Here is a 25212-nt window from a genome sequence, read left to right on the forward strand (position 1 = left end):
TTAAAGCGATCGAGGGATTTAGACACATCTGCCATTGGAATTAACGGAAAATGCTTCTAAATCCCCTACATGGCTTCGAAAATCTCAGAGAACTTTTAGGGTAAGAGAAAAGTTCCTGAAGGCTCTTTGAACAAAGAGCTACAAAGACAGAGCATAGACGAGCATAGACGACAACAGGAGAAAATAAGCCAGGCTCCCTTAGACTACATTTTCCAAAGGACCTTCTTCATTGGGTGAGAATACTTGAGATGCAAGATCAAAGCAGGCTCCTCTGTCTCAGCTGAACTTAACGAAGGACTGTCCCTTCCAAACTGCCAAAGGCAGCAGTCAGCCTTGGATCTCCCTGAGATGGAAATGCTGCAGTTCCAAGGGAAAAAAACCCTTGCCATCTTAGCTGTAACTCGTATGCTCACTCAGCCTTATTTCCTTCCTGGGTCTTATTAAATCTTCAGGCATTCATTCAAAAGCTCCTTGTAATGAAGTGTTTTTAGTTTCAATCAGTGCCGTTACTAACATATGCATTTAAACCGTCTGGGCTGTAGCCGTGTAACATGAAAATCCAGCCCAGTTTATACTGGGACATCAGAAGGGGCTGGTATGGCAAGAATGTAAGGGAGGTGACTCTTGCTGACTTTCCTGCCAGATCTCTGCTTAGTAGGGAAGGGAAATGGATGAGGGGGAAAGCCACTTCTGTGGCATCATTTACCCCCCGTTTTTCTAATCTCACGGGCTTGGTGGGATGCTCCTTACAGCATCATCCCCCTTCTGGTCCCACAGGAAATCTGGCGGGGGGGAACCACAATGCTGACCCCATCAGCGTGAACTTACTCTGGTTCCCTTCTGCGCTGCAGAATGCCCCCAGCCCCTTGAAGTAGACTTCTAGCTCCAGCAGCCAGAACTGTAGCTCCAAGCAGCACAGAACAGAAGCTCTGTCCATCCCTGTACCTCTGCAAGCCTTGGGGATCCCCAAACAACACAATGCCCTTGGGTGGGTCATCAGCCACAGGGATTGAATCCTGGACTCTCTGGACCTAAAACCAGGAGCCTCTACAGCCTGAGCTAAAAGACCCAGATCTATGAGCTCAAAGGCTATAGCAGAATCATAAACCCTCCTTGTGGTCCTGCCATGAGAGGGGGACAGGGCAAACCTGCACTACACCTGGGTGTCGGGACCAAATTTTCTGATACCTCTGAACACCTTGCTGGCAGAAGGGTACAATGGAAATTCCACAGGCCCTGTCCCCTAGCTGGGAGTTGTGTGCACAGAGGACACTATGGCCCTATGTTTGTAAAGAATGTTTTAGATGCCTGGATGGAAGATGCATGAAATATATTTAGTAACAGTCAGACATCAGTGTTGGAAAGCAATTATGTACAAAGTTACGGAGGAAATCAGCACCTAAAATGTAACGTAGCTGTAGAGGAGAGGATATATTTCAGCTAAAGCAACCTATATCCTGCCTAAGGTGCTTAATCGAGATGGAACTTCTATCCATGTTCAGTGTACATGGAAAATATTTCCTATATCATTGTCTTTACTAATAACCAGGAAAAAAAACCCTGAAATCCTGAAAGTAGACAGCACCTAAATAACATTGGCAATTGTTCCTTAAGTTACTTGGTTTTGTAAATAATATCTAATTAGTTTTGATTCATTTTATTATTGAGGTTTTTTAGCTGCTACAGTAGGACATTGTACTAGAGATTTTAATTTCCTGTTTCCCTTCCCTGAATTTTATGTTTCCATCCCATCTAGCTCCTTTTTATTGATGCTTGAACTCCTTACCTCAAGCGACAATATTGCTGAAGGATAAGGAGCCATGTTACCAATCGGATTTTTTAGTGAAATCTCCCTGCAGGAACATCCTGTTCTTTAGATTATAATCACATGAAGTAAATGGCTTTCTTGGTTTCCACTCATCAGTACTTGGATGAGGAGCTGCTCGCTAAAGCTGTATCCAGGCGAGATTGAGGTGACGTTGCTAGGGAGGACAAAACACTTGAAAGGATTTGCCTCTTCTATAAAATCCACCACAATTTGGGAGCATCTGCCCCAGGATTCTTCACTTGGTCGTCAGTCTCAGGGTCCTTTAGGCCTCCTCGTTGTTATCAAGTGCCAAATTAGTTCTGGCAGCAAAAAATACACTTGTTTCCTCCTGCGACCAGCCACAATATGGCCCCTTATCTTACCAGATATACCAGGCTATGGGGATCCACGCACTCAGGGCTTCCAGGCCTAGTTGATTGTGACTCATATCTAGGAAGAAAGCCACACATCCTGAAAGTGTCTCCAAATGGTTCAAAACACCAGTACCAATCTGGACTGCCTTTGGATAAAACTTATTAGGGTGACGTTCTAGAAGAGTAGGAAGTTCATATAATCAACTATATTTACTAATCCAAATCATTGCCTTAAGTTATTATTTATTTACGTATCAACCAACTAGGGACATAGGCCTTGCCCTGAGGAGTTTATAATCCAATTAAAATGATTTAAAAACAAAAACAACTTGCAGACAAGGGTCCTGATGCTGCAAAGGGGATCAGTGTGGGTGGGCCCTTCCATGTGTAGAGAGTCCCGTGGAGTTCAGTTGATTCTCTGCTCCTTTTGTCAGAGGGAAGTTCCCTTCTGGGATCTACCATACTCCAAAGGCCAGCCAGGCCCAATCAGAAGAGGAAATTTGGAACCCTTTACTTCAGATTATTAGAATCACAGGATGTTCAGCATAGACAAAAAAGGACATGCGCAGCACGGAAATGCAGTGCAAAGGGAAAAGGAAAAATCATTTAAAATAGAGCCTAAAAAGCAGAACTACAGTAGAAACTTCCTACTCTAAATATGAAATAAGAATTCTATTTACAAAATGGTGTAACCCAGAAAACAGCTTCTCATGCTAATCCAAGGCAGGAACTGCCTGTTTGGCCATTTCTGGACTGAGTTTGGGGAGGAGGTGTTGCACCAGAAGAGCTACAGTGATGCAGTCCCCCTGCATTTTACGGTCATTAATTATTTGTGTTGCAAAAGCATCTAGGAGTCCTTGTCATGGACCAGTACTCTGTTGTGCGAGGAACTGAACAAACACAGAACAAAAGGGTGTTCATTTAGGCACTGCACTGGTATAAGACCAAACTCTTGGGAGACGCATACTAAATTCTTGAGGCCTTCTTATGTTCTCCTTTGCCTTCTGTAATATCTAACAACAGTGGACCAAGGAGACATGACCGAACTGATCTGAGGACTTTAGGTATGTATACTGCAAACTCACACATCACTCTTCTGTAAACAAACATCTTTAACTCCTTTAATGTTCCTGCCCTATTATTTTTCATCTCCAAGCCATCTGCACTAGTGCTTTGGAGGTGGGAGAGCAGCCCATAAAGAATTGAACAAAGTCATGTTCTCCATCATTTATTTACAGTATTGTGACAGGGTCAGGCCAGATGGCTATAGGAGAGTAATAGAAGGCAGATATATTAGCCCCAGGCTAAGTAGGTCCCTTTTCCCTGGGTAAGGTAACAGGGAAGGTTCCAGAACAATCAGGAACCTTCTGGAGATAATTAAGACAGACAGGCTGATTGGCTGCAGGTGTTCTAATCAAGAAGCTGCTAGAATCAATTAAGGCAGGCTAATCAGGGCACCTGGGTTTTAAAAAGGAGCTCACTTCAGTTTGTGGTGTGCGTGTGAGGAGCTGGGAGCAAGAGGCGCTATGAGTTGAGAGTGAGAACGTGGACTGTTGGAGGACTGAGGTGTACAAGCATTATCAGACACCAGGAGGAAGGTCCTATGGTGAGGATAAAGCAGGTGTTGGGAGGAGGCCATGGGGAAGTAGCCCAGGGAGTTGTAGCTGTCGCACAGCTGTTCCAGGAGGCACTCTAGACAGCTGCATTCCAGAGGACCCTGGGCTGGAACCTGGAGTAAAGGGCGGGCCCGGGTTCCCCCCCAGATCCTCCCCAACTCCTGGTCAGACACAGGAGGAGTCGACCTGGACTGTGGGTTCAGAAAAATGGCCAAGCTGAGGGCTGCTGTGAAGCTCCAAGGCGAGCAAATCCGCCAATAAGCACAAGACCCACCAAGGCAGAGCAAGAACTTTGTCACAGTATTTATTCCTCCTTACACAGACAGCCAGTGCTCACTCACCGGTCTGGAGAGAGAAACTAATGTTGGCTGGCATATACTTGTACAAAATCGCCTCACAGCCACATTAAAAGCCATCACCATAATAGCATCATGGCAGTCTAAATTACATTAGGGTGCTGCAATTGTACAATGTGGGACAAACACAGATAGGTTATAATGGGAGGTGCTGAAGTGACAGGTCAAATAAATATAAAGAAGAAATGGCCTGAAGGGTCTGTTGCACCCGTACCATGATGCAAAATAAGATTAAATGATCCAAAACATGCCCAATGGCAGACACAGTGTTGTATACCTATTACAGGGTAGAAAAAATGGCAGTATATATACACATCTACTGTACTGCAGCTCCTGGCATTACGTGCAGGTGTCCTCTGTGTTGTTAACCTCAAGCATTCAAAGAAATCATGAGTCAGATCCACTTAAAAAAAAAACAGGAGATTTGGGTTTTTTAAATATAATAATTTGGAGGTCTTTGTATTTGCCTTCTGTTTTTTGAGCCTTTAAGGGTCACATTTTTCAGCTTTTCTTTGCAACCCTGAGGGCTAGAAGTATATATAAAATAAATTAAAGCTAAAATTCTCACAATCACATAACTCCTGGAGCTGGGCTTTAAGAAAAAAAACCCCCCACAAACATTGTGCATCTCACAACAAAATCACGAGATTTGGCCACACCGCATCCTAAAAGCTTCTTAGGAGCATTTGCACAGGGTTTACTTTCTTTTACAATGAACTCTAACTGCAGTTTTACATCTTGACACTTTATGGAGACAATTAATTCCCACTATGGGACATTTACTAATCCTTTTGCTCCCCACTAATCACGATCTCATAGATTTTCTTCTTTTTCCGCCTCGCTTTTATGGTCTTTTGATCTTTTTCCCCAGCATCAAAGGATTTTCTTCACATAATAACTCTACCATTTCAGAATTCATAGCCTCTAGCTAAATAGTCATAACCCAGAGCTACCTGCAATAGATCCACTTTTGAAAAATATGACAAACAGCATATACCAAAGGCTAGAATTGAACTGAATACCAGTCGCAAACTCCGATAAGACACAACCCATGCTTTGTTGAAAATGCCTTATTCAGTGCAGCAGGTCTTTAAAAGCAAAGACAAATGCATCCGATGAAGTGAGCTGTAGCTCACGAAAGCTTATGCTCAAATAAATTGGTTAGTCTATAAGGTGCCACAAGTCCTCCTTTTCTTTTTGCGGCTACAGACTAACACGGCTGCTACTGTGAAACTGTGGTGTTTCCTTGAACAAAAATTAATAATAGTTGATAACTTAGGAATCAGGTCATAGATGCAGCACAAATACAAAATAGTACAGTGCCGGAGACAAATTGCATCTAGGATTTCCAGTGTATATTTTTTGGCAAACTATGTAAATAGATACATGCTGTTTTGATAGCCCTCTAGTGGAAGTTCCCACATTACCCAGAAGCCATAACAGGAAGGTTGATGTGTTTGGAAAAATCAATGAAGTGTGAACAAAAGGATAGAGTTGGAGACAAGACAGTGAAAACTGCAAGGAAAGGAAAGGGATAACAGCAAAAATGACCCCCACAGGCAGAGTTATAGAACAGGAAAACGGCAAAGACTTGGAATCCTATCTGCAGTGGTTGGCATACTAAAAGACTGTTCCCCCGTCAGCTACATCACTAGAAACCAACAGTGTTCCTATTAGTAAGAGATCTCCAAGCGTATGGGTTTCTAAAGACCTTAGAAATGCCTAATCCAAAGCCCAGCAAAGTCAATGGAAGCACTTCCTCTGTCTTCCATCATGGACCAAAAGACAAAATCAAATGTTGAGCTCATTGGGATGTTCACGAGCTACTTTGACCCAAATCATAGATTCTGCTCAGTGTTTCCAATTTTGGCATCAAAATCAGAAAGAATATCAAGCTCCTTCATAGTCCATGGTGTATGAATTACAACTGGTGTAAACCTGCATTGCTCCATTGAAATCAATTAAGTGTACAAGAACCTATTAATCAATGGAGCTATGCTGACTCACGCTAACTGAGGATTTGGCTCACTAGTTGCAAATTACGAATGTGGAATGTTTATCAGTGAAGCTCCCAGAAACAGAAGGGTGTGTGGATTGATAAGCAAAATTAGTCCAAAAACCGTTATCTAGAATAAAAGACTAGACTTACCAGTCTACCCAATGAAAATTCTTTGGAGCCGGTAGAGAAAAGTCACCATGCAACCTGGTGTGGATATGATACAGTGAAACCAAAAACTTTTGCTAAAAATCCCTTAGCAATGGAGGCCCAAAATATGCTCTTATGATAAGTGAGACCTAAATGATGCAATAAGGCCCCTGGTTTCTAGGACCTACTGGAAATTGTGTCACCTTCATTTAAATTTTAAAGTCCTGTTTTACTGAATTCATTATTGACATGAATATTACATCCAATACAGAACCTTTGCCTCGTGTTATTTATTCTGGTGATAAATTCCATTTATTTCATGCTGTCCCCACCTTTTCAGCTGCCCATGTGTTGCAGAGTTCTGAACTGACAGTGCATGACCCGCTATTCATTTATTCTAGATACAACCAGAATCTGAACCAGGGCCTTGTCACGTCCTTAATAACTAGTGTGAACATTACATTGTACTAGCCTAGACCATGAGAGTTATGTTAGAGTATTTACTACTCCTATTCCCAACCCCACATCCCAGCAGCTTTCCCCTGGCCATGGAGGGCTTGATAAAGAGCCAACAAAGTGCTTTAAGAAGTTGGCCAAAGAGTTCATCAGAGAGAAGTGCAAGGTGCTGATATTTGTATTCCAGTAGCACTCAGAGATCCCATTCTGCTCGATGCTGTTCAGCCAAACAGAGACTGTAAGCTCTCTGTGGCAGGGACTAACTGCACAAAGCATGGGGAGGGGAAAGAGACACCCTATTAGCTAGCCCATGGCCCACGCTCCACCTCAAGAGTCTCCTTTCTATTGGGCTCTCCTCACCCAGCCCCTTTTCACCTTAGGAGAAGGGAAATCAAGCTAGTGGCCCACACAGGGAGATCAATTTACATTAGCATGATGTGCTGCTAGGGGTCATTCAACCTTCTTTTAAATCACCGACCATCCATTTAGCAGCCCCCAAAAAGTATCCTCAGGAAGGGGATGCTTGTGACAGACACACCATCAAAGACGTACGTGGCCCAATTCTCCATTCTGGGTCAGCCATTCTGTCGTAGCGCAATTAAAATCAGTGGAGCAGCACCCGCATAACATCAGTGTCACTGAGTGAAGAATCAGGCCCAGGAAACCACTGAAGCATCTGTCCCCGCTGGGACACCATCTTTCTGAACCCGACCATCCTGTAATGCTTTTTCGTAGGGCGGAGAAACAGGAGGAAGAGACAGAAGGTCTCTCTGTGAAAGCGGCCGGCAGACATCTTCCTCCTGTTGGATGTTCAGCACAATTCCTGTAGCACAGCACAACTGCAGGTCCATAAACGTCATTAATCCCTGCTGTAGCTCAGTGAAAAACATGGCACCTTCCAAAACCATTGCCAGGGGCATGCACAGAGGATGGAAAGATGCAAAGCTAAGTTACAGGGGTGGAAGGTTACTGCAAGTTCATCTTCACACTAGGCTGTGAGCCTTGCCCTTGGGCTCTGAGGCAGAGCACAGGAAGATTTCACCTTTTGATTGTTCAGCAGCTGGGCTAAGGTTGGAGCTGGTCAGGAGCCACAATTTCTGTTCCATGGAAATTCCAACGTTGCACAGTTTGCACTGGGGACTGCAATGACTCGGTTTTTATATCCTCAGTGCTACAATCTAACTATAAACACACACAAAACATGTTCTTCTAGAGTACGAATTCTCTGCCACACCTCTTTTCACAGCCAAAGGAAACGATGAATGCAAAATCAAGAGCTTTCGGTGTATTGGCTACGATATCATCTTTGGGAATAACATGACTATTGTGTCTCAGAGTAACAGTCTGGTTCCTGGCTCTCCCTTACTCCAGGATGGGAGGGGAATAGTCTGAGCCAGCTATGCGGCTGGCATGGATTACCTCCCTTAGCACAGCAGCACAACTGCACTGGCTGCTGTGACAGGATGGCAGAGCAAAGGCTCCCCCCACTTCTCACCCGTGTGTGGAAAGAAGAGTTGATGCACTGTGGAGGCTGTTCTACTTTCCCTTCCCTCATTGCTACCCACAATGCAGGCAATCCGTGCCAAGGAACAAAGGGGATTCTTATACTTATTTACTCCCATGCATGGGAGCAGAATGCAGGTGACAGTCTGGCCTGACTGGAGCAGACCATTGGCCGAAAAATATGCATTTGAAAATCAGAGCCATGAAAGGCCAAATGACGCATTCTGCAGGAGGCCAAGGGGCTGATCCCACAGTCCTGTTGCATCCAAAACTCTTCCTGCCTTCAGTGGTAGTTCGGAGTGTGCAAGGAATTAATTATGCAGATATATCTAGCCACAGTCTTCTTGTGCCATTAGAATATAAAGTCTGTGTTTAGTACTTGGACACAGATTCATTTTCCTGGAGTGGGAACACAGGTGGTTTGAATGCAGTGTGTAGTAAGGGCCCAGTCCTGGGAGGAGCTGAGCACCCACAACCCCCAGTGAAATTAAATGGGAACGGTGGGTGCTCAGCAACCTTACTGGATTGGGTTCCATGGACTTGATCCAATGTCAAGAGTAAGTATAGTCAAGGAAAAATCTTTGGAACATGCTCTTTCTAAATCTCATTCTCATTTTTAAAAACAATCCATGGTTACTTTTCTTCCTTAGAATGCATATAGAATAAGATATCTGCTTCTCTTTCTCTGGGTTTATTTTTAGTTGAATGTTCTGTAGAACACATTCTTGAAAAAGTAATTACAGACGGCTACAGGGACATGCAGTCGCTCATCTAGCCAGCGATCTCAGGTTTTCTATGTCACATGGCTTAATCTACTTGTATTAATTTTCTATAAACCATAATTTAGCTTTGCTACTTCATTTAATATTTCATGCAATTGTACCACTTTGTTAACAGACACTACATAACACAACTGGCCAGAGCTTCCACTGCTGTGAACCCATGTGGCTTCATTAATCTCATAGCAATGCTAATTTACTCCGGCTGAGGATCTGGCCCACTGTACCAAGGTGTATATGTGCAGCATTAAAATTTGAAATATTTCAGAGCCACGCCAACTAGCTTTGAAGAGGGAGATTTTTTTTTTAATTGTACTTGAGGGGTGTTTTGGTCGAGGATCAAGTGAGTGCACTGGGAATAAAGATAATAATGATTAATCGGAAGCACAATTTCACATCAAGCCTGCAACCTGGAAAATCAACACTCTCGTCTTAAAACAAAACAAAAACAAACCCCAGCTGTGTGAATATTTTCTTTTTCCTGGAAAACGACTAAAACCACCACCTCAGCAAGAGATCAAACGAACACCGATGTAAGGAATAGCCAGAGATCTAATTAATTCTAAAAATTCTGGAAGGAATTTTGACTCTCATGCTACCAGAGATGCTACCAGAGACCTAATGTGGGTGACAGATTAGCCCACATGTGCCTACTGGAGAGGGAGAACAAAAACAAAAAACAGTGACACCCAAAATCATGGCTTTTTCAAAACCCAGAATTTTTCAGACGGGGGAAAAGAAAAAAAAAAAAAACAACCCAGCAAATCCCAGTCATGAAGGACCTTACAACAGCACTAATCACCAGACATTCTTCGTATTAAAAGTCTTGGCCCAGTTCAGGCGTAGGTACAGTCATGTCTATGCTCAAACATCATAACCCAGCTCTACAGCAGTGGTTTTCAACCTTTTTTCATTTGGGGACCCCTACAAATTTTTGAATGAAGGTGGGGACTCCTTTGGAAATCTTAGGGATAGTCTGCAGAACCCCAGGGGCCCATGGGCCACAGGTTGAACCCACGGTTCTAAAGCATTGTCGTTCTCACTGGATCCCCTGACACAGCTGTAATGTAAACACAGGCTAAGAAACTCTATTCCAAAAACCACAAAAATACTTCACCAGCATTTGACGGGAACAACAGTATGTAAAAAACTACACACTATAAGCTAAGCAGTGAACAATCAAGTCTCCTTTGGCAACATTTCCAGATCAGGATCTTCAGCTGGAGTAAACTGATGTAGCTCCACTGAAATCAGTTGAGCTCCACTGATTTGCAACAGCTTAGGATCTGGGCCTTCTGGCAGAAATGTATAGATGCTAATTTTCCTCCACTACCTGAAGTTTAATTGTACCTCCATTTGATACATTTCTAATGTATCAGAAGTCGGTACTATTGATCACTAGAGGGCAGCAGAAATCAAAGTACCATTCCTTAACTTAGTATTCTAAACGCGAACATCGGATACTGGGTTATTTCAGTGGCACTCTTAGGGGTTCTCTTATGAAAAAAAGAATACAAAGTGTACGTATATAAATCCCTCCCAATCAAGCCAAATATCAGAACGTATGTGGCAGGCAGATATTTTGATTATTATTTTTTGTTTATTAATTTTTGCATGCACAAGTGCGCATATACCTTTGCACACAGTAACAATGATTGTACCTATGCATGGGCATTTGGGCATCTAAGTTCCCACATCCAACCTCTGCATGGAACTGTGGTAATCGTGCGTGCAAGTGGGCCTCCTATTTTAGCTAAAATTTGGCTCTGCATGGATAACATGACTGAAGAAAACCTGTTTTGGACCTACAGGGTATGTACAGATGCTTCTAATGAGCTTTTCTATAAAGCCTGTGTGTGGTCTTTGGCATTACACTTCCTCCTCAATGAATGCAGCGAGTTCAAATCTGTCCGAGAAGTTCATTTCTCCTGGTCGTTAGGTAGCCAAGCTGGGTTTTTCTTTAATGTACAGGATAACGAATGAATACATTGAATTTTATACTGCCATGAACTTCTGAGTGGCCTCTCAAGTGTTAGTGCTAACCCAAATGGCTTGACAATATTAGCAGTACGCCCCGTTCCTTTAATTTTCCACATTCCACCACAGCACACATGCACAACCCAAGAACAGGGACAAACTACAGCATGTAAAACCGTTTCTTCTCGTCACATACATGACGTAGCTCTACCGGAAAAGATGGAAGAGGCTCTTGAAAAGCAAAGAGAGCAGTAAACATAGAACAGTTAAGGACTAGTCAGAATAAATGGGCATCGATACAGACAGGTCTCATTTCAGATACGAATTAAAAAAAAAATCATAACCAGTGCATAAGAGAGAGGGGAGAGGCAGGTAACTGAGGAGTGCTGTCTACACAGCTCTTTTTAGCGTGGTAGCCAAGTCCCATGAACCCGAGTCTGTGGACCTGGTCTTGGAGACTCACTGCTGCAGGCTGTGTAGACATACCCTGGGTGGGCAGGGAAGGAAGCTTCTGGGGTAGCCTGTGAAGGGTCCTGTTCCCAGGAACAGCTTTCAGATTCTCAGCTTCCTTACATCACAGGGTGCATCTGTGCATGGGGCCAGAGCCTCAGCAGGTTTCCAACTACACTGCTTCTTTGAAGCCAAACGTAAACCAGATGATGATCCAGCCCTTAGACTCTTTTGGACTCTGACCTCTGCTCCGGTCGCATCACCAACATCCCCCTTCTTCCTCACCTTCCTAATTCCCTCCTCTGTCCTCTCCTACTCCTTTGTTCCTCTCACATCATCTCTTCCCTACAAGATCTCCTTTCCTTTCCACCTTTTTCCCACCTACCCACCCCACCCCAGTCATCACTTTTAACAATTTTCATAACCCCTCCACAGAATGAATTAGAGATGAGTAAGGCTACAGTTTTGTCACCGAGGTAATGGAAGTCACGGAATCTGTGACTTCCAAAGACCTCCGTGACTTCAGCCCTGGTGGCTGGGAGTAGCAGGGTCCTGCCGCCTTCCGCAGCAGGGAACTGCAAGGTACCCCTGTCGCTTGAGACAGTGGGCCCCCAAGCTCTCAGCCGCCATGGGCAGCAGGGTACCCAGCAACTCCCAGCCACTGCAGGCAGGAGGGGTACCCCGCAGCACCTCAGCTGCCATCGTGGGATAGGGGGACACTGGCAGCTCCCGCCACCACCACAGGGCTGGTTGACCCTGTCAGCTTCCCGCCGCTGCTGCGGGGCTGGTTGACCCCTGCCACTCCCCACTGCAGCAGGGGGACCCCTGCTGCTGCTCCCCACTGCCGCGGGGGAGCAGAGGAACCCCTGCAGTTGCTGGCCGCTGCAGGGAGCGGAGGGAGCCCTGCAGCTCCCCACTGTGGTGGTGGCAGGGGGATTCACACATCTCCCTGTCGCTAAGAAGGGGGCAGAGGGACCCTGCAGCTCCTCTCTGCCGCTGGGGGCAGAGGGACTCTGGAGCTCTGCGCCCCCAAGGAGGGTAGTGGGGGCTCCAGAGCTCCCAGCCACCCTGCAGCTGCCTGGTCCTTTCCCATTTTATCATAGATATTTTTAGTAGAAGTTAGGGACAGGTCACAGGCTTCCGTGAATTTTTCTTTACTGCCCGTGACCTGTCCCTGACTTTTACTAAAAATAGCCATGACAGAATCTTAGCCTTAGAGATGAGCCAACTTTCCCCATGATCCTTGGCTTGGATGCTGTATCCCCTTCCTCACACCCTTTATTTAAGACTGCTCGGCTCTTAAGGGCAAGATCCATGTCTTCCTCTGTGTCTGGACAGCACCTAACACATAATGCAGACAACAGCTACCATAATGCAGACAACAGCAGCAAATAAAGGAAGAGAATATAGGTTTCGCTGAAAAAAACCTCAGCAAAATCGAAATACGAATTTAAATATTTTAAGACCTTTTTGGAAACTTGAAATAATAAAACAATTTGCCTGGATTTAAAACAGTCCCCAACAGAGCCAGTATCCTAAACCCTGCAATGTTGTGCTAGGATGTGAGTAATGCAGATTAGAAATGTTTTAAAGACAATCATTTAGTTTTATTTTCTGAGCCGAGTAGAAACATTAAAAAAAAAAAAACACAAAAAAGATGCAAAGTACAATTTTCATCAGCTTTAATATTCTAAGGTCCATTGCTGTATAAACAAGGAAATTTTGACTCTGTGCATGTGTGTGTTTTTTAAATATGCTCTTTTTGACCTACCAATGTCCCTTTAACTTCATTACAAAATTCAGTTTACTGCTGGTTATGCTGTATCTTTGTTACAGCAGGAGAATGCTCACTCACTAATGAATCATAAATCACTCATTCGTGCGTACATTTGGTCTTTATCAGCATTTCCATGTGACTGCAAGCACTGTTTTGCTGATTCAACGGTCTAACGGAGTTACCCAACTACTATGATGCAACATTTCCCTTCCAACAAAATGATATAACCTCCCTGTTATACACACTTTTCATTGTTCCTAAGTTACACTAAGGACACATAAATATTTATGTGGGATGCCTGAAGGCTGAATGACATGCCTTCTGGTCAATATCAATCCAGTACAGGAGGAATGCCAGAAAAATATTACTTTGCCTCCATCTACATCTCCACTAAGAAGGTTGCTATGTTCTGAGAGACAGTGACAGTGAATCCTGCTGGCTGTACTTTTGTCTGCTGAAAAATTAACATTGGAGCAAGCGAGACCACTGTCCTTGTCAAACTACAAATGGCATTTAAAACAGAGTTCGAAGAATTACCTATCATTCCCACACCTAAACCATAGGAGCCGGACCCCAAGTCAAAATGCTTTATAGTACAGGGTTAGAGCAAATTGCTGCTCGTAACTTAAATCTTACAAGCTGCATGCTGCCACCACTGATCATGCTAACCCATATGCTCTCACGGTTTCCTTCTGCTCTCCCATTTCTCTGTCTGTGTCCATCTGTTGTCTCGTCTCAGACTTAGACTGTAAGATCACTAGGGCAGGGACCATCCTTTTGTTCTGTGTTTGTACAGCACCTAACACACTGGGGTCATGGTCCATGACTGGAGCCCCTAGATGCCTTTGCAATACAAATGAATAATAATAAGAGACACTGGAACACTTTTCACTATTTCATAAGAGGAGGAAACAAGAGCTAGGACTGTAACTCCAAGATGCTTTGGTATGATTTAATTCTCTAAGAAAGTTCCCCTGTGATGTAGGGTTTGGTTTTCACTGCAGTTATGTTTTCTGCAGCCAAGATGATTGATGGTATGACTACATTGCAAAAAAACAACACACAAACCCCAATTCAGGGCTGAAAACAGCAGTTTAGACATTCCTGCTTGGACTGGACCCCAGACTATGAAACCCAGCAAGGGGGGTTGGTCTCAGATCCTGGGCTCCAGGCTGAGTGGGAATAGCTATACTGCTATGTTTAGCCCTGTTGTAGTAAAAACCTATAGAGCCCAAGTCAGTTGACTTGGGCTCTGAGACTTGCTGCTGTGGCTTGGTTTTTTTTTGCTGACTTACAAAGGACTTACGTAAGTTTAAACAACCTAGATTAGAAAGCAGACGTCTCCTGTTAAAATAAAAGACGTTCACGATTTTATACATGTACTTAGGCGAACGTGCATGTAAAACGATGTTGTTCCATACAAGCAGGCACTCAGATATTTGGAGCAGCATTGTTTTATATAGACACAGTTGTATAGAAAACTACACTCAAATAAGTATTTGTTTGGACTGCAAGTTCTTTGAGCCAGGGCTGTCTTATTATGTGCAGTCAGTGTCCATCACAGTTTGGCTCTAGTCAGGGCTTCTAGGTGCAATTGTAATGTGAATAAAAGAAGAAGAATTTGGGGCCTGATCTTTCATTCTCTGCGAAACCCAAAGCGCCCACTGAAGTCAGTGGGTGTTGTACATGAACAAACATGCAGGATCTGACCTCTACTGGTGTAAAACACAATATGAAATTTCATGTTTGAGCAGTTTGTCTTTGTTTTTCACATGTCATGGCTGGCTGATTAGCTGTAAACTCCATGCGCCGCAAACCAGTCTTGGGACTGCAGAGTAATCACACGTTCCTCCTACACCCCAACATTAATCACCAAAACAATTAACTCAAATAGCACCAACCCTTGCTGGAGAAGAACAGGATCTGAGCCAACAGCTCACAATAAACACACCCATCACAGGGATTGCCTACAAATCCCTGCACTTGTGAATACACCTTTACAGAAAACCTGTGACACACAGTCTGTCTAAAACAAACAAACCCCAGCCTATCACATTGTCAGACGAATTTCTCTACCACAGCAGAGAGAAACATTCATTTGGCATATTTTCACTAGCAACAAGGAACTACATCCCGACACTATGACTCACAAGTGGACACTTTACCATTACCAGAAATTAATCAAGGCTCAAATTAGAACAGGAATATCGATTGGCCAAATGTACTATAACGACTAGGTCACGTAGCCTCCTCCAGTGCTCCTACTCTTGACAGACAAAACACAGCAATGGCTGGAATCCCTATCACAGATTAATGCTATTTTACTTGAGACATAATCCTGGAACTGTTATACGAGAAACTGAAGGAAACTGCCCAGGCCTCATAAGCTAGTAACCACCACAGCTAAGCTAGGCTCATTGGGTGCTTAGCCTCTGTATGTGCAATATAGTGAGTGACCAGTAGGGGTACTGATGTTACCATCCCTGATGGTTGGCTCAGCCCTTAAGCAAATAAGTATCTTGTGACAGCTGACACGAGGAAGAAGAGTTAAACACCTCCTTTTAATTATTTAAATCTCCAAAGTGAACAGAAATTTTGCTAGCTTTGCCTACAAACAGAAGAAATAATTTTTTTCTTTTTAAAAAATATTTGCAAACCCCTTTGCAAATGACTTCCCAACCTCACCTCGTTTTATTTTAATCCAGACTATTTAATGTAACTGACACAAACCTTCTTAACCCTCAGTGCATCAGGACTGAATAGGTGATGAAAGTGGTGGGTTCAATGCAGTTTGGATTTAACATTCTGGAAAGGAGCGAAGGCTAAATACAACCATTTCCAGCTTTGCCCCACGTCCAATGCACTGTCTATGCAGTCACTCCTGCTGATGACGACAGCAGCAGCAAAAGCACGCACAAAGGAATACTGTGCTAGTGGGTCTTAGATCAAAAGCAAGACACAACAGAATTATTTTACCTGGAAATATTTAAAAGTAGCAAACACCACAGTAGCCCCACTTAGTTCACATGTAAAGTGATTCCCCCATCACAAACTTCCCCTCACAAACTTTTAAGTCGGGGGGGGAGGGGGAAGGGGAGAGGAGAGGGGAGAACCTGGATCAAATGAATCAATAACGTCAGGCTGGATCAGATGATGTAACCTATTACTGCCCATTCTTCTGACACCAGCATCCTGTTCTAACATCAGTGCTCCCCCTCCGCCACACCATGGCAACTGACAAGGGCTGGCAATTGGCTTCATAGTGGTGGAGAAATCAGTGAGGCAAATCTGGGGATATTCTGTGCTCGTCAAAAAATGGGTTTGTTGGGTTTTTTCCTCTGTGGAAAATACCAACTTTTCAGCAAGAAAACTGACAACCAAAAATTCTCAGCCAAATAATAAAGAGAAAACCAAAAATTTTGATTCAGAAATGCTGCTACGGTGCCTCAGGGGAGTTGTAATTCAGGTACCTCATAACACCATTCTTCTCTATGGGCTGGGCTCCCTAGCTGGACTACATCTCCCATGATGCACCACGTTCTCCCTTCTTGTTGATATTCCACAGTGCATCATGAGACATTAGTCCCCTGGGGAGCCTGGCACATAGAGGGGAATGGGACATTACACACCCAAAAAGTACAACCAACTCCCATTAAGGCACAGCGGCTATTATTCAAAATAAACATTTTCAGCCAAAAATCAAAACTTTTTGGATATTTGGGGTTTTTTATGAAAAAGTCTAAATTTTCTGTGGAAAGCAAACAGAGCCCCAGGCAGAGAGCAAATTCTCCTGCTGCTCACATGGCTCCAGTCCCATGATCTTGTATAACCAAAACCAACACCACCACATAGCCTGTCTTCTCATGACTGAACATTTGCTCCCATGTTAAGAAAAAGAACTTGGAAGACTGTGTAACAGGGCCACCTAGTGACACCTACGATAAACTATATTAATATTGTATTTTAATACACCCTCTCAAAGGCACTCTGACCACTGTAGAATAATTAATCCGTAAAAACACACGAAGGTAGTGGAAACTGGCCAAAGTCGCTCTCAGAAAGTACAAGCAGAACAACACTTGTATACATATCACATCCATAATAGCTACATTAAATGAACTCTCAGATTGTAAAGTCACATGCTGAAAAATTAGAAAATACCAGAATTAAAGTTGTTCATGCAACCTCAGTTCAGCTCCCTTGTGGATAAATACAACAGTGCAGCTCAGAAAGTGGGAACTGGCCCAAAGCTTAGTTTCTTGACCATTTCTGCAGAAATCCCCCCCTCTAAGAAACAAAACAAGGCAAGACAGTTAACCATTGTCTCCCAGTTGTGGAACATAATCCGATCCTACAGCAAGTTTATTACTAATCCACAAGGAATGCAGCACAACCAGCCATTCAGTTGCCTGTTTCTATAACCTTTTATAAACAGAACACTTGTCCTGCACTGGTTTAATGAGGACACAGGCTGTAGATGGGAGAAAGGTAGGTAGAAGGATTTGCAGAGCAGATGTTTCCTTACTGGTTGTAATTGTACAAAGCAATGTTTTCCCTGATGCCTAGGAGAACGTTAGGATTCTTTCTGTCAGTTGGCCTCAGGCAACTCCCTCCTCCATGAGCACAGTGACACCAAAAAGCAGCAACCCTCTCGACGGCTCTCACAGATATCAGCAATCCACAGCGCACTTTGTATTTACTCGGAAGCACAGAACCATATTGCAGTTCCAATAAGCCACACTTTGCACGAAGGCAGATGAACTTGCATCGAACTTCAGCACGCTGTTTGCTGTTCATTCAAACAACACTCTGCCTGAAGCAACAAATATTGACCCGACATGTCTCTATGTCCAAAGGGAGGGAGTGAGGGAGTGTGAGAGAGAGAACGGGAATATTTACATTCATTGTTAGTTTAGTCTTTACCTAAGCATGCTGATGAGGCAAAAGTATCCACAGAACTACAAGGCTCCTCACTGGTCCCAGTGCCGTGCTCTGGCAGGAAGCTGTCTGTTATGTCGTATGCAGAGGGAAGGTCCAGTATGCTGCTGTCCTCTGAGGGGTGGCTCGATGCTGTTTCATCTCCCTCCATGGCCCCACTGCAGTGGAGACACTACTGTTACTGAGATCCAAATGCTGTTTTGTAGCATGAAAACCCAAAGGAAAGCAAACTCTGAAGAGCTCATCTGGTCATGCTCTTTATCATCACCCAACAGAATTTTGGTTTCAGCATTTAGTCATTGATTTAACTAAGGGAGAGTGGGTCTAAGAAGAGGAAGGCGGCACGAAAGAAATAGATTTTGCTGTTCTTGGGCAGAGGGGATAACTTGGAAGTCTAAGCATCAAGTCTGACAAACCTGGACTCCCTGGAAACACATGGAGTCCAGGAAAATACTGAGGCATGTGCTAAACGCTGAGCATATGACCCAAGTTAGACTGCTCATGTAGTTAAAAGTAAGGACATGCTTGGAGTCCTTTTTCCGATTGAGGCCTCTAGCAGCAGCTGGGTCAGCTCATCCCTTCATTCTCCTTATGTAAATAAACTGAAGACATTGCAGCTCACCAGGAGGGTAGACACGAGGGTGTCTGAAAAAAAACTAACATCCTCTCTGCTCGGCATGGACATTAATACTCCAACACTACATGTCAAAACACTGGAACTATGCCGAGGAATCCCTGGCCAAAATTCCATTTCTGCACCATGTGCCATACACCACACTTCAGCTATCCTCCACCCTAGTCATATTAGTTACAAGTAGAGCTTCCAACAGTCGAGTTGCTGTACATAAAAGAATGCATGCGCTTATGCTCTTCAAAACATAGCAAAAAGAGGGAGAGGAGGGGATGGCAAAGGGGAAAAACACACAAGCTAGGTGGCGATTGGCCACATACTTATAATGCCATAATGGATTTCTAGAAGCCATACAGCCAGTCTCCGGTTAACTTACTCCAAGGCCTTTAGTGGAGAGGCTGATGTCAGAGGAAAAGTGATGGTGTGACTGAACCTGTGAGTTCTCAGATGCGCAAGAGGGGGGACACATCATTTCATATGCACTATACCTATGAATGGATCACTGACGATTGAGCAATCCTTTGGGCAGTATCCAGAAGTAAACAGGTTGCCAGTGTTTGTGATCAGCTGTCATGCAGCTTTCCCTTCTAGGAAGTCTGTCAGCTGCAACCTTCTGGAATGAAAAACAGGTCAATTAGATTCCTTACATCAGCTGATCATACTGCCAAAATGGTATGACCTTCAAAAAGTGTGTGTCACTTGGAAGTCAACACATTCCCCACTGTTTGTCAAGACTGACACAGGAGTGGATCTTCCTTGGGAAATAAACATAGCAAAGTTATGAAATAATTTCCTTCAATCTTTTTACAGTGATGCTGGCCTCACTGAGAAGTTAACACCCTCCATACTTGTATTGGTAGGTCAATGCCACGTGAGCTCTCATTTATTCAAAAACTTTGAAGCAGGGAACTAAAATTCAAACAGCCTCCTTGCTCAGCCTATGCCCACATATGAATGAATGGCTGTTTCCCTGGCACAGCTACCCACTATGCTCTGTGGCTGCCATTCTGAAACCAGCAGAGTATTATAGCACCTGCCCGTGCAGTACCAAGGCTTTCCAGGGAGTATATTCTAGGAAGAGGATATGATCTAGCGTTCGGAGCTGGCACCAGGCTCAGGAGACCTGGGTTCTATTTTCCACTCAGCCAGTAAACTCACTGTGTGATTTTAGGCAAGTCGCTGACAACCATATTTTCAAGGATTGGCCACTTCCTGGCAGCTTCTCAATTTGAGACGACTTAGTCCTGAGCCTCTGCAGCTCCCATGGACTTCAGTTGGAGATCTGGGTGCTCAGAACTTCTGAAAAATCAAGGCCAAGATGTTTCAAGTCAGGACAAAAACTGAAACATGCGAACACAGTACTGAAAAGTGCGGCCTTCGTGCCGCTGAAGCTCGGTTTCCCCATCTGTAAAAGTGATGATAATGCACGCCTGCCTTAGTAACACACTCCCAGGTCCTATGAACCAAGGTGCTATATTAACCCCAAATATCATTATTCCTATTTTTACCTGGAAGACAGACCAAGTTGGAGATCAGACTTTTTGAACCCAAACACAAGCTGGCAATGATGAACTGGTTAGAACAAGTTCTCAGTGTATGATAGAAAAATAATGATTAGTAAACAAACCAAAAACTGGACTAGCCACCTCACAAAACATAGGCCAAGATTTTCAAAGGGGGCTGATGGTTTTAGGTGTCCAACTGGAGACCCCTTAAAGGGACCTGTTTGCTGAGGATCTCCTCTCTCACAATCAAGCTCCTTTAAGGTCTCTCAGGTTGGACACCTAAAATAACAATTCACTATGAAAATGTGGGCCATCACACCAGCCCCAATGACTGTATAAATCTAAAGCCAACGTAAGACAAGGATGACAATAATAAGATGAGTCAGTATGTCATGGACTCTTCTGGACTTTGAGGAGGGTCTGAACGAGAGGGAGGTGACTTGGGAAGGGCAATCCAGACATAAAGGGTACCATAGCAGAAGGCACAGATATGTTTGTGCTAGGCGATAAAGCAGGTATAGATGGGGGGAAATGCTAAAATAAACTGAGTGAAAGGAGCAGGGGCTGTGTGATGCAGAACCAGGGCTGGGGCATTCAAGTTGGACTGGAGGGGGCTGAAGTTGGTATCAAAAAGATCTGATGAGTGGGAGAGTGGAGCAGTGAAGTAGGATGATTAGAGACGAGTGATTTCACCCCGGTGAAGAGGTGTTTGAAATGTTATGGAGTGAAAAGCTCCAGGATTTGGAGACAACCTGGGTGGGAGAGGAGGAGGAGGAGTGGAAGATGGCCCCCAGGTCATAGGTCTGGTGAAGTTAGAAGCCATGATGCAGAACAGAGATAGAGGAGAGAGTTAGGAAGAGATTAGGAGCTTGGTGATGAGGGTGAGCCATCCAAAATGAAACCATGAGAGACACAAGGTGAACTACTCTCAGCTAATTTTAAAAAACTGTATTGTGTTGGATATTAAGATAAGTACGCCAATAATGACAAGAGTTAAAAATCTGTATTCCTATCTTTTAAGTGTGGATTGTCATATATGTGTAGGAACAGGGATATGAGATGTGGTGTTGTTATATCTCAGTATATTATTATTTATATTATTGCAGGGCCTATGAGTCTTAGCCGGGGACCAGGACCCTGCTACACGAGGCAATGTAAGTACAGAACAAAAAGGCAGTCCCTGCCCTAAAAAGCAATATTCACAGGAATGTGGTACAGCATTGTAACATACACTTCTATTCAAATGTATTTGGTGCAATGTTTTTACACAGTGCAAAGTCCACAAGCAGCTGGTATAGATTGATTTAAAACTCATTGGCCTTCCAGAGTCTGTTTCCCCATTTAGTTATTCTACTTAACCTTGTATAATTCCCCTGATCTCAATGGAGATGCACTGCTGTTAACAGAACTGAGAATCTGTTCTCAGCCTCTAATCAGGGGGGTCAAATGTAACACCGATGGGCTGGATCTAGCCTGCTGAACAGTTTCATCCAGACTGTGGACTTCCCATGAATATTCAGGTTTGTCTTCACAACTCCTGAGTCCACACTACCAGGGTATGATTTGTAGAGCACACCAGTGTGTTGTGCTCTAACACCCCTGCATAGACCCTGCTAGCGTACATTGATGAAGTCCTGCTAAAAACAGGATGACATCAACGCACACTAAGGAACATTTAGCATGCGCCAGCAGGGTCCACATGGGGGAGTTAGTCCACAATCCAGACTCTGGTGCAGCAATCCAGCAAAACCTTGGGTACAGGTGCTGAACCACTTGGAAGCGTTTAAGAGGCTCTGGAGAAGCGTAAAATAAATGTATGTCATTACCAACATGGTTTATCTTTGGCTATTTCTATTTTAATAACTTTTGCTGAGTGTGGTCTACACAAGCAGCAGATCAGGCCCACTATCTCAGGTGAGTTTGACACTCCCATCCTCAGAGGTCTGACTGTCCCTGAAGTGCTTACACTCACCTCCACTACCCCCGCCCTTCCTACACTCACGCACGCTCTGATTCAGAGTGTTTCCCTGCTCCCCACGAGGGCGGTCTTCTTGTAACACTGAAACAATCAAGCCAAATTAAAGACCCATTCACCCCTTTAAGCATTAACATAATTTACGGCTAGTCCAGTGGTAGGTGAGCTGGAAGGGAACCCCTTGTGAATATTGTGATGGGATCAGTCTCTGTGCTTAGGTTTCAGAGTAACAGCCGTGTTAGTCTGTATTTGCAAAAAGAAAAGGAGGACTTGTGGCACCTTAGAGACGAACCAATTTATTAGAGCATGAGCTTTCGTGAGCTACAGCTCACTTCATCAGAGCCAGTAAAACAACAACATTTTTCACTAAAATTTATGGGTCTGTTTTTTGGTGGGGGAAAAAAAAAAGGTTGAAATGTTTGGCCCAGCTCTGTTATTTATCAGTCCTCCAGTGCTGCGTGTGAAAGCAGCGGCCATATTTTAACAGATGGTTTCCCCAGCTTTGTTTTTTAATGTAAATTTTCAGTTTAAGGGCTCGTCTGCTTTCAATAAAAGCAAACCAGAGAAGAGCTCCTGGGGAAAGGCAACAAGGGACACCAAAAGTGAGCAAAAAGGCCTTCAGATCAAACCGTTGGTTCTGAGCAGGGATGCGCCGCACCCACTGATGGTACAAAGCCCTGTAGTGCTCCACTGTGGGGCCAGTTGTGATTACATGGTTATTTACAAAGCCTGGCTGCCCAGCACAGCCAGGGTGGAAGAGGGATAAGAACAGCCTTACTGGGTCAGACCAAAGGTCCATCTAGCCCAGTATCCTGTCTTCTGACAGTGGCCAGTGCCAGGTGCCCCAGAGGGAATGAACAGAACTGGTAATCATCAAGTGATCCATCCTGTTGCCCATTCCCAGCTTCTGGCAAACAGAGGCTCTAGGGACACTTGAGAGCATGGTTATGCCTGGGATAAGTTGCCACGGCCCCAATCCTAAAAGCGGGTAGCAGGGACCCCGCACTCGCACTGGTCTATGCATGCAGACAGGCTCACAGGATCGGGGCCCCGGCACTACTTGGAGACATCTGTCCGCCTCCCGGCCGCAGGAAGAAGACAGTCTGGGGGCAGCAGGGCTGATGGGTTGTCAGAGGGCAGGTGAACAGCAGCCAGACCCCACTAACTACCAGTCGCTCCCACATGCTCCCCAAGGGCAGGGGAAACCCTCCCCCTTTAGCCACCCGTTCCTTCTGTGTGCCCCAGTGCCGCTCTGCCAGCCCCCTCCCCAACCATACACGGACGTCCCCCAGCCTCCAGCTAACACCGTGCTGCAGCCGCTGGTCACTCACTCGCACCCTCAGATACCCCAACTCCTTGCCCCCCCAGACAGGGCAAAGCCGAGTGGGGAGGTGTTCAGGGGCCACTCTCCTTTGCATGGCCCCTTACAATACCGACCTGCTCCACCTTGCACTGAGCTGGGAGGCCAGGATGGAGTCCCTTTCCCAGGCCTGAAAAGAGCTCCGTCTTTGTAAGCTCACAAGCTTGTCTCTCTCACCAACAGAAGTCGGTCCAATAAAATATATTACCTCCCCCACCTTGCTTCCCAAACCTTCACACAAGCCCCGCACCCCAAATCCACTGGCACTCCTATGCAGCACCCCCCTACAACCCTCCCACTCCAGCTGACACGGTTCAAGCAGCCGGTCATCCTCAGACACCATCCCATGGAGACAGCCTGCAAGGGGACAGGGAGCAGGCCCGCATTCGCTCGCCCTTGTGATACTCACACAGCTGAAGCAGGAAATACTTGGGACCTGCAGCTCCCGAACTGGAAGTGCATGAGCCACCTTCCTCGAGGGCAGGACAGCCAAACAGGAAGTAGTTGGGGCTGGGGGGGGGGGGGGGGAAGAGAGAGGCTCCTGCTGGCTACTGATAAATGTGTCCCCAGCCAATGGCTGGAAACCATTTTTGTTGTGGGTAAAAGGAAACGATTCTTAGAGTTTCAGAGTAACAGCTGTGTTAGTCTGTATTCGCAAAAAGAAAAGAAGTGAGCTGTAGCTCACGAAAGCTCATGCTCAAATAAATTGGTTAGTCTCTAAGGTGCCACAAGTCCTCCTTTTCTTTTTGGTTCTGAGAGTGCAGAACCCTGAGAAACCGATCAAAAGACGCAGAGTTAAACAACACCTGTCCCTCGATGAGAACAGGAAGGGAGGGGGGAAGTTAAACGAAAAGAAACTTTTTAAAAAAATCCCAGTCTACATAAAATACAAATCCTAAAATCAAAAGCATGGGACCTGCAAATGCTGTTCTTGCCAGCATCTTACATCCAGGAGACTAACGCACACAAACCTTGTGTGAACATTTAGTTCCGACTAGCAGGGAGACATCGTTTATAAATAAAGCACTGACTGCATGGATCCTGTTCGCTTCCAGAATATTTTGGAAAACCTGGAGCAGTGTCCTGCATGTAGAAGATTAGTGCATTTCAAAACAAAATCTTCAGACATAAAGACAAAAAAAAAAATTATTTCACGGGCATGCTGGAAGTCTAATTCTCTAGCATCATGTGCTGTAAAGTTTCTAGAAAACACATTTTTAACTCACTATGATGCCTGCTGTACTCTTCCTTCTCATGGCTCTTTCTTCCTCCCCATCTTTACTCCATTTATTTTCCTTGCATTTCTTTGTTTTCTAAGACCCCAAACCCGCGTGGACAACTGCATGGGGGAACTCTGTGCCTTCATAGACCCTGCTATTGCTCCAGAAATAAATCCCCAGCCTTCCAGGGAAATGTATTTATGTTTTGTGTGTCTAAAACATGTCTGCAGGGGACGCAGGCACCGACTGTTTCAATTATTTTCTGATGTCAGTGAGGCTGAAAGTGGGCAAAGGGGCACACCTGTGCAGGTCAATAGGCAGGATTAGGCCCTAATCCCTCTC

The 25212-nt window shown here is 44.6% G+C and overlaps 1 protein-coding gene across 4 annotated transcripts in view; it reads right to left on the reverse strand.

The window, feature by feature from the left end:
- SHLD1 (shieldin complex subunit 1) overlaps positions 1-24138 on the reverse strand; it is a 91467-nt gene extending 67329 nt beyond the window's left edge. For 3 of the 4 annotated variants that reach the window (XR_012158336.1, XM_073339690.1, XM_073339691.1), the window contains exons 1-4: positions 24060-24138; positions 19969-20109; positions 19299-19423; positions 18165-18337 (exon numbers count right to left, since the gene is read on the reverse strand). Coding sequence is in view for 3 of the 4 variants with exons in the window: in XM_073339690.1 (XP_073195791.1) it covers positions 18165-18330 (166 nt within the window). In the remaining variant the exon portion in view is untranslated. The remainder of the gene's footprint in view (positions 1-18164; positions 18338-19298; positions 19424-19968; positions 20110-24059) is intronic. The other variant, XM_073339692.1, reaches the window with a different exon arrangement.
- Positions 24139-25212: the final 1074 nt, after the last annotated feature.

Source organism: Lepidochelys kempii, chromosome 3 (assembly GCF_965140265.1).
Source record: "Lepidochelys kempii isolate rLepKem1 chromosome 3, rLepKem1.hap2, whole genome shotgun sequence".
Classification (NCBI taxonomy): domain Eukaryota; kingdom Metazoa; phylum Chordata; order Testudines; family Cheloniidae; genus Lepidochelys; species Lepidochelys kempii.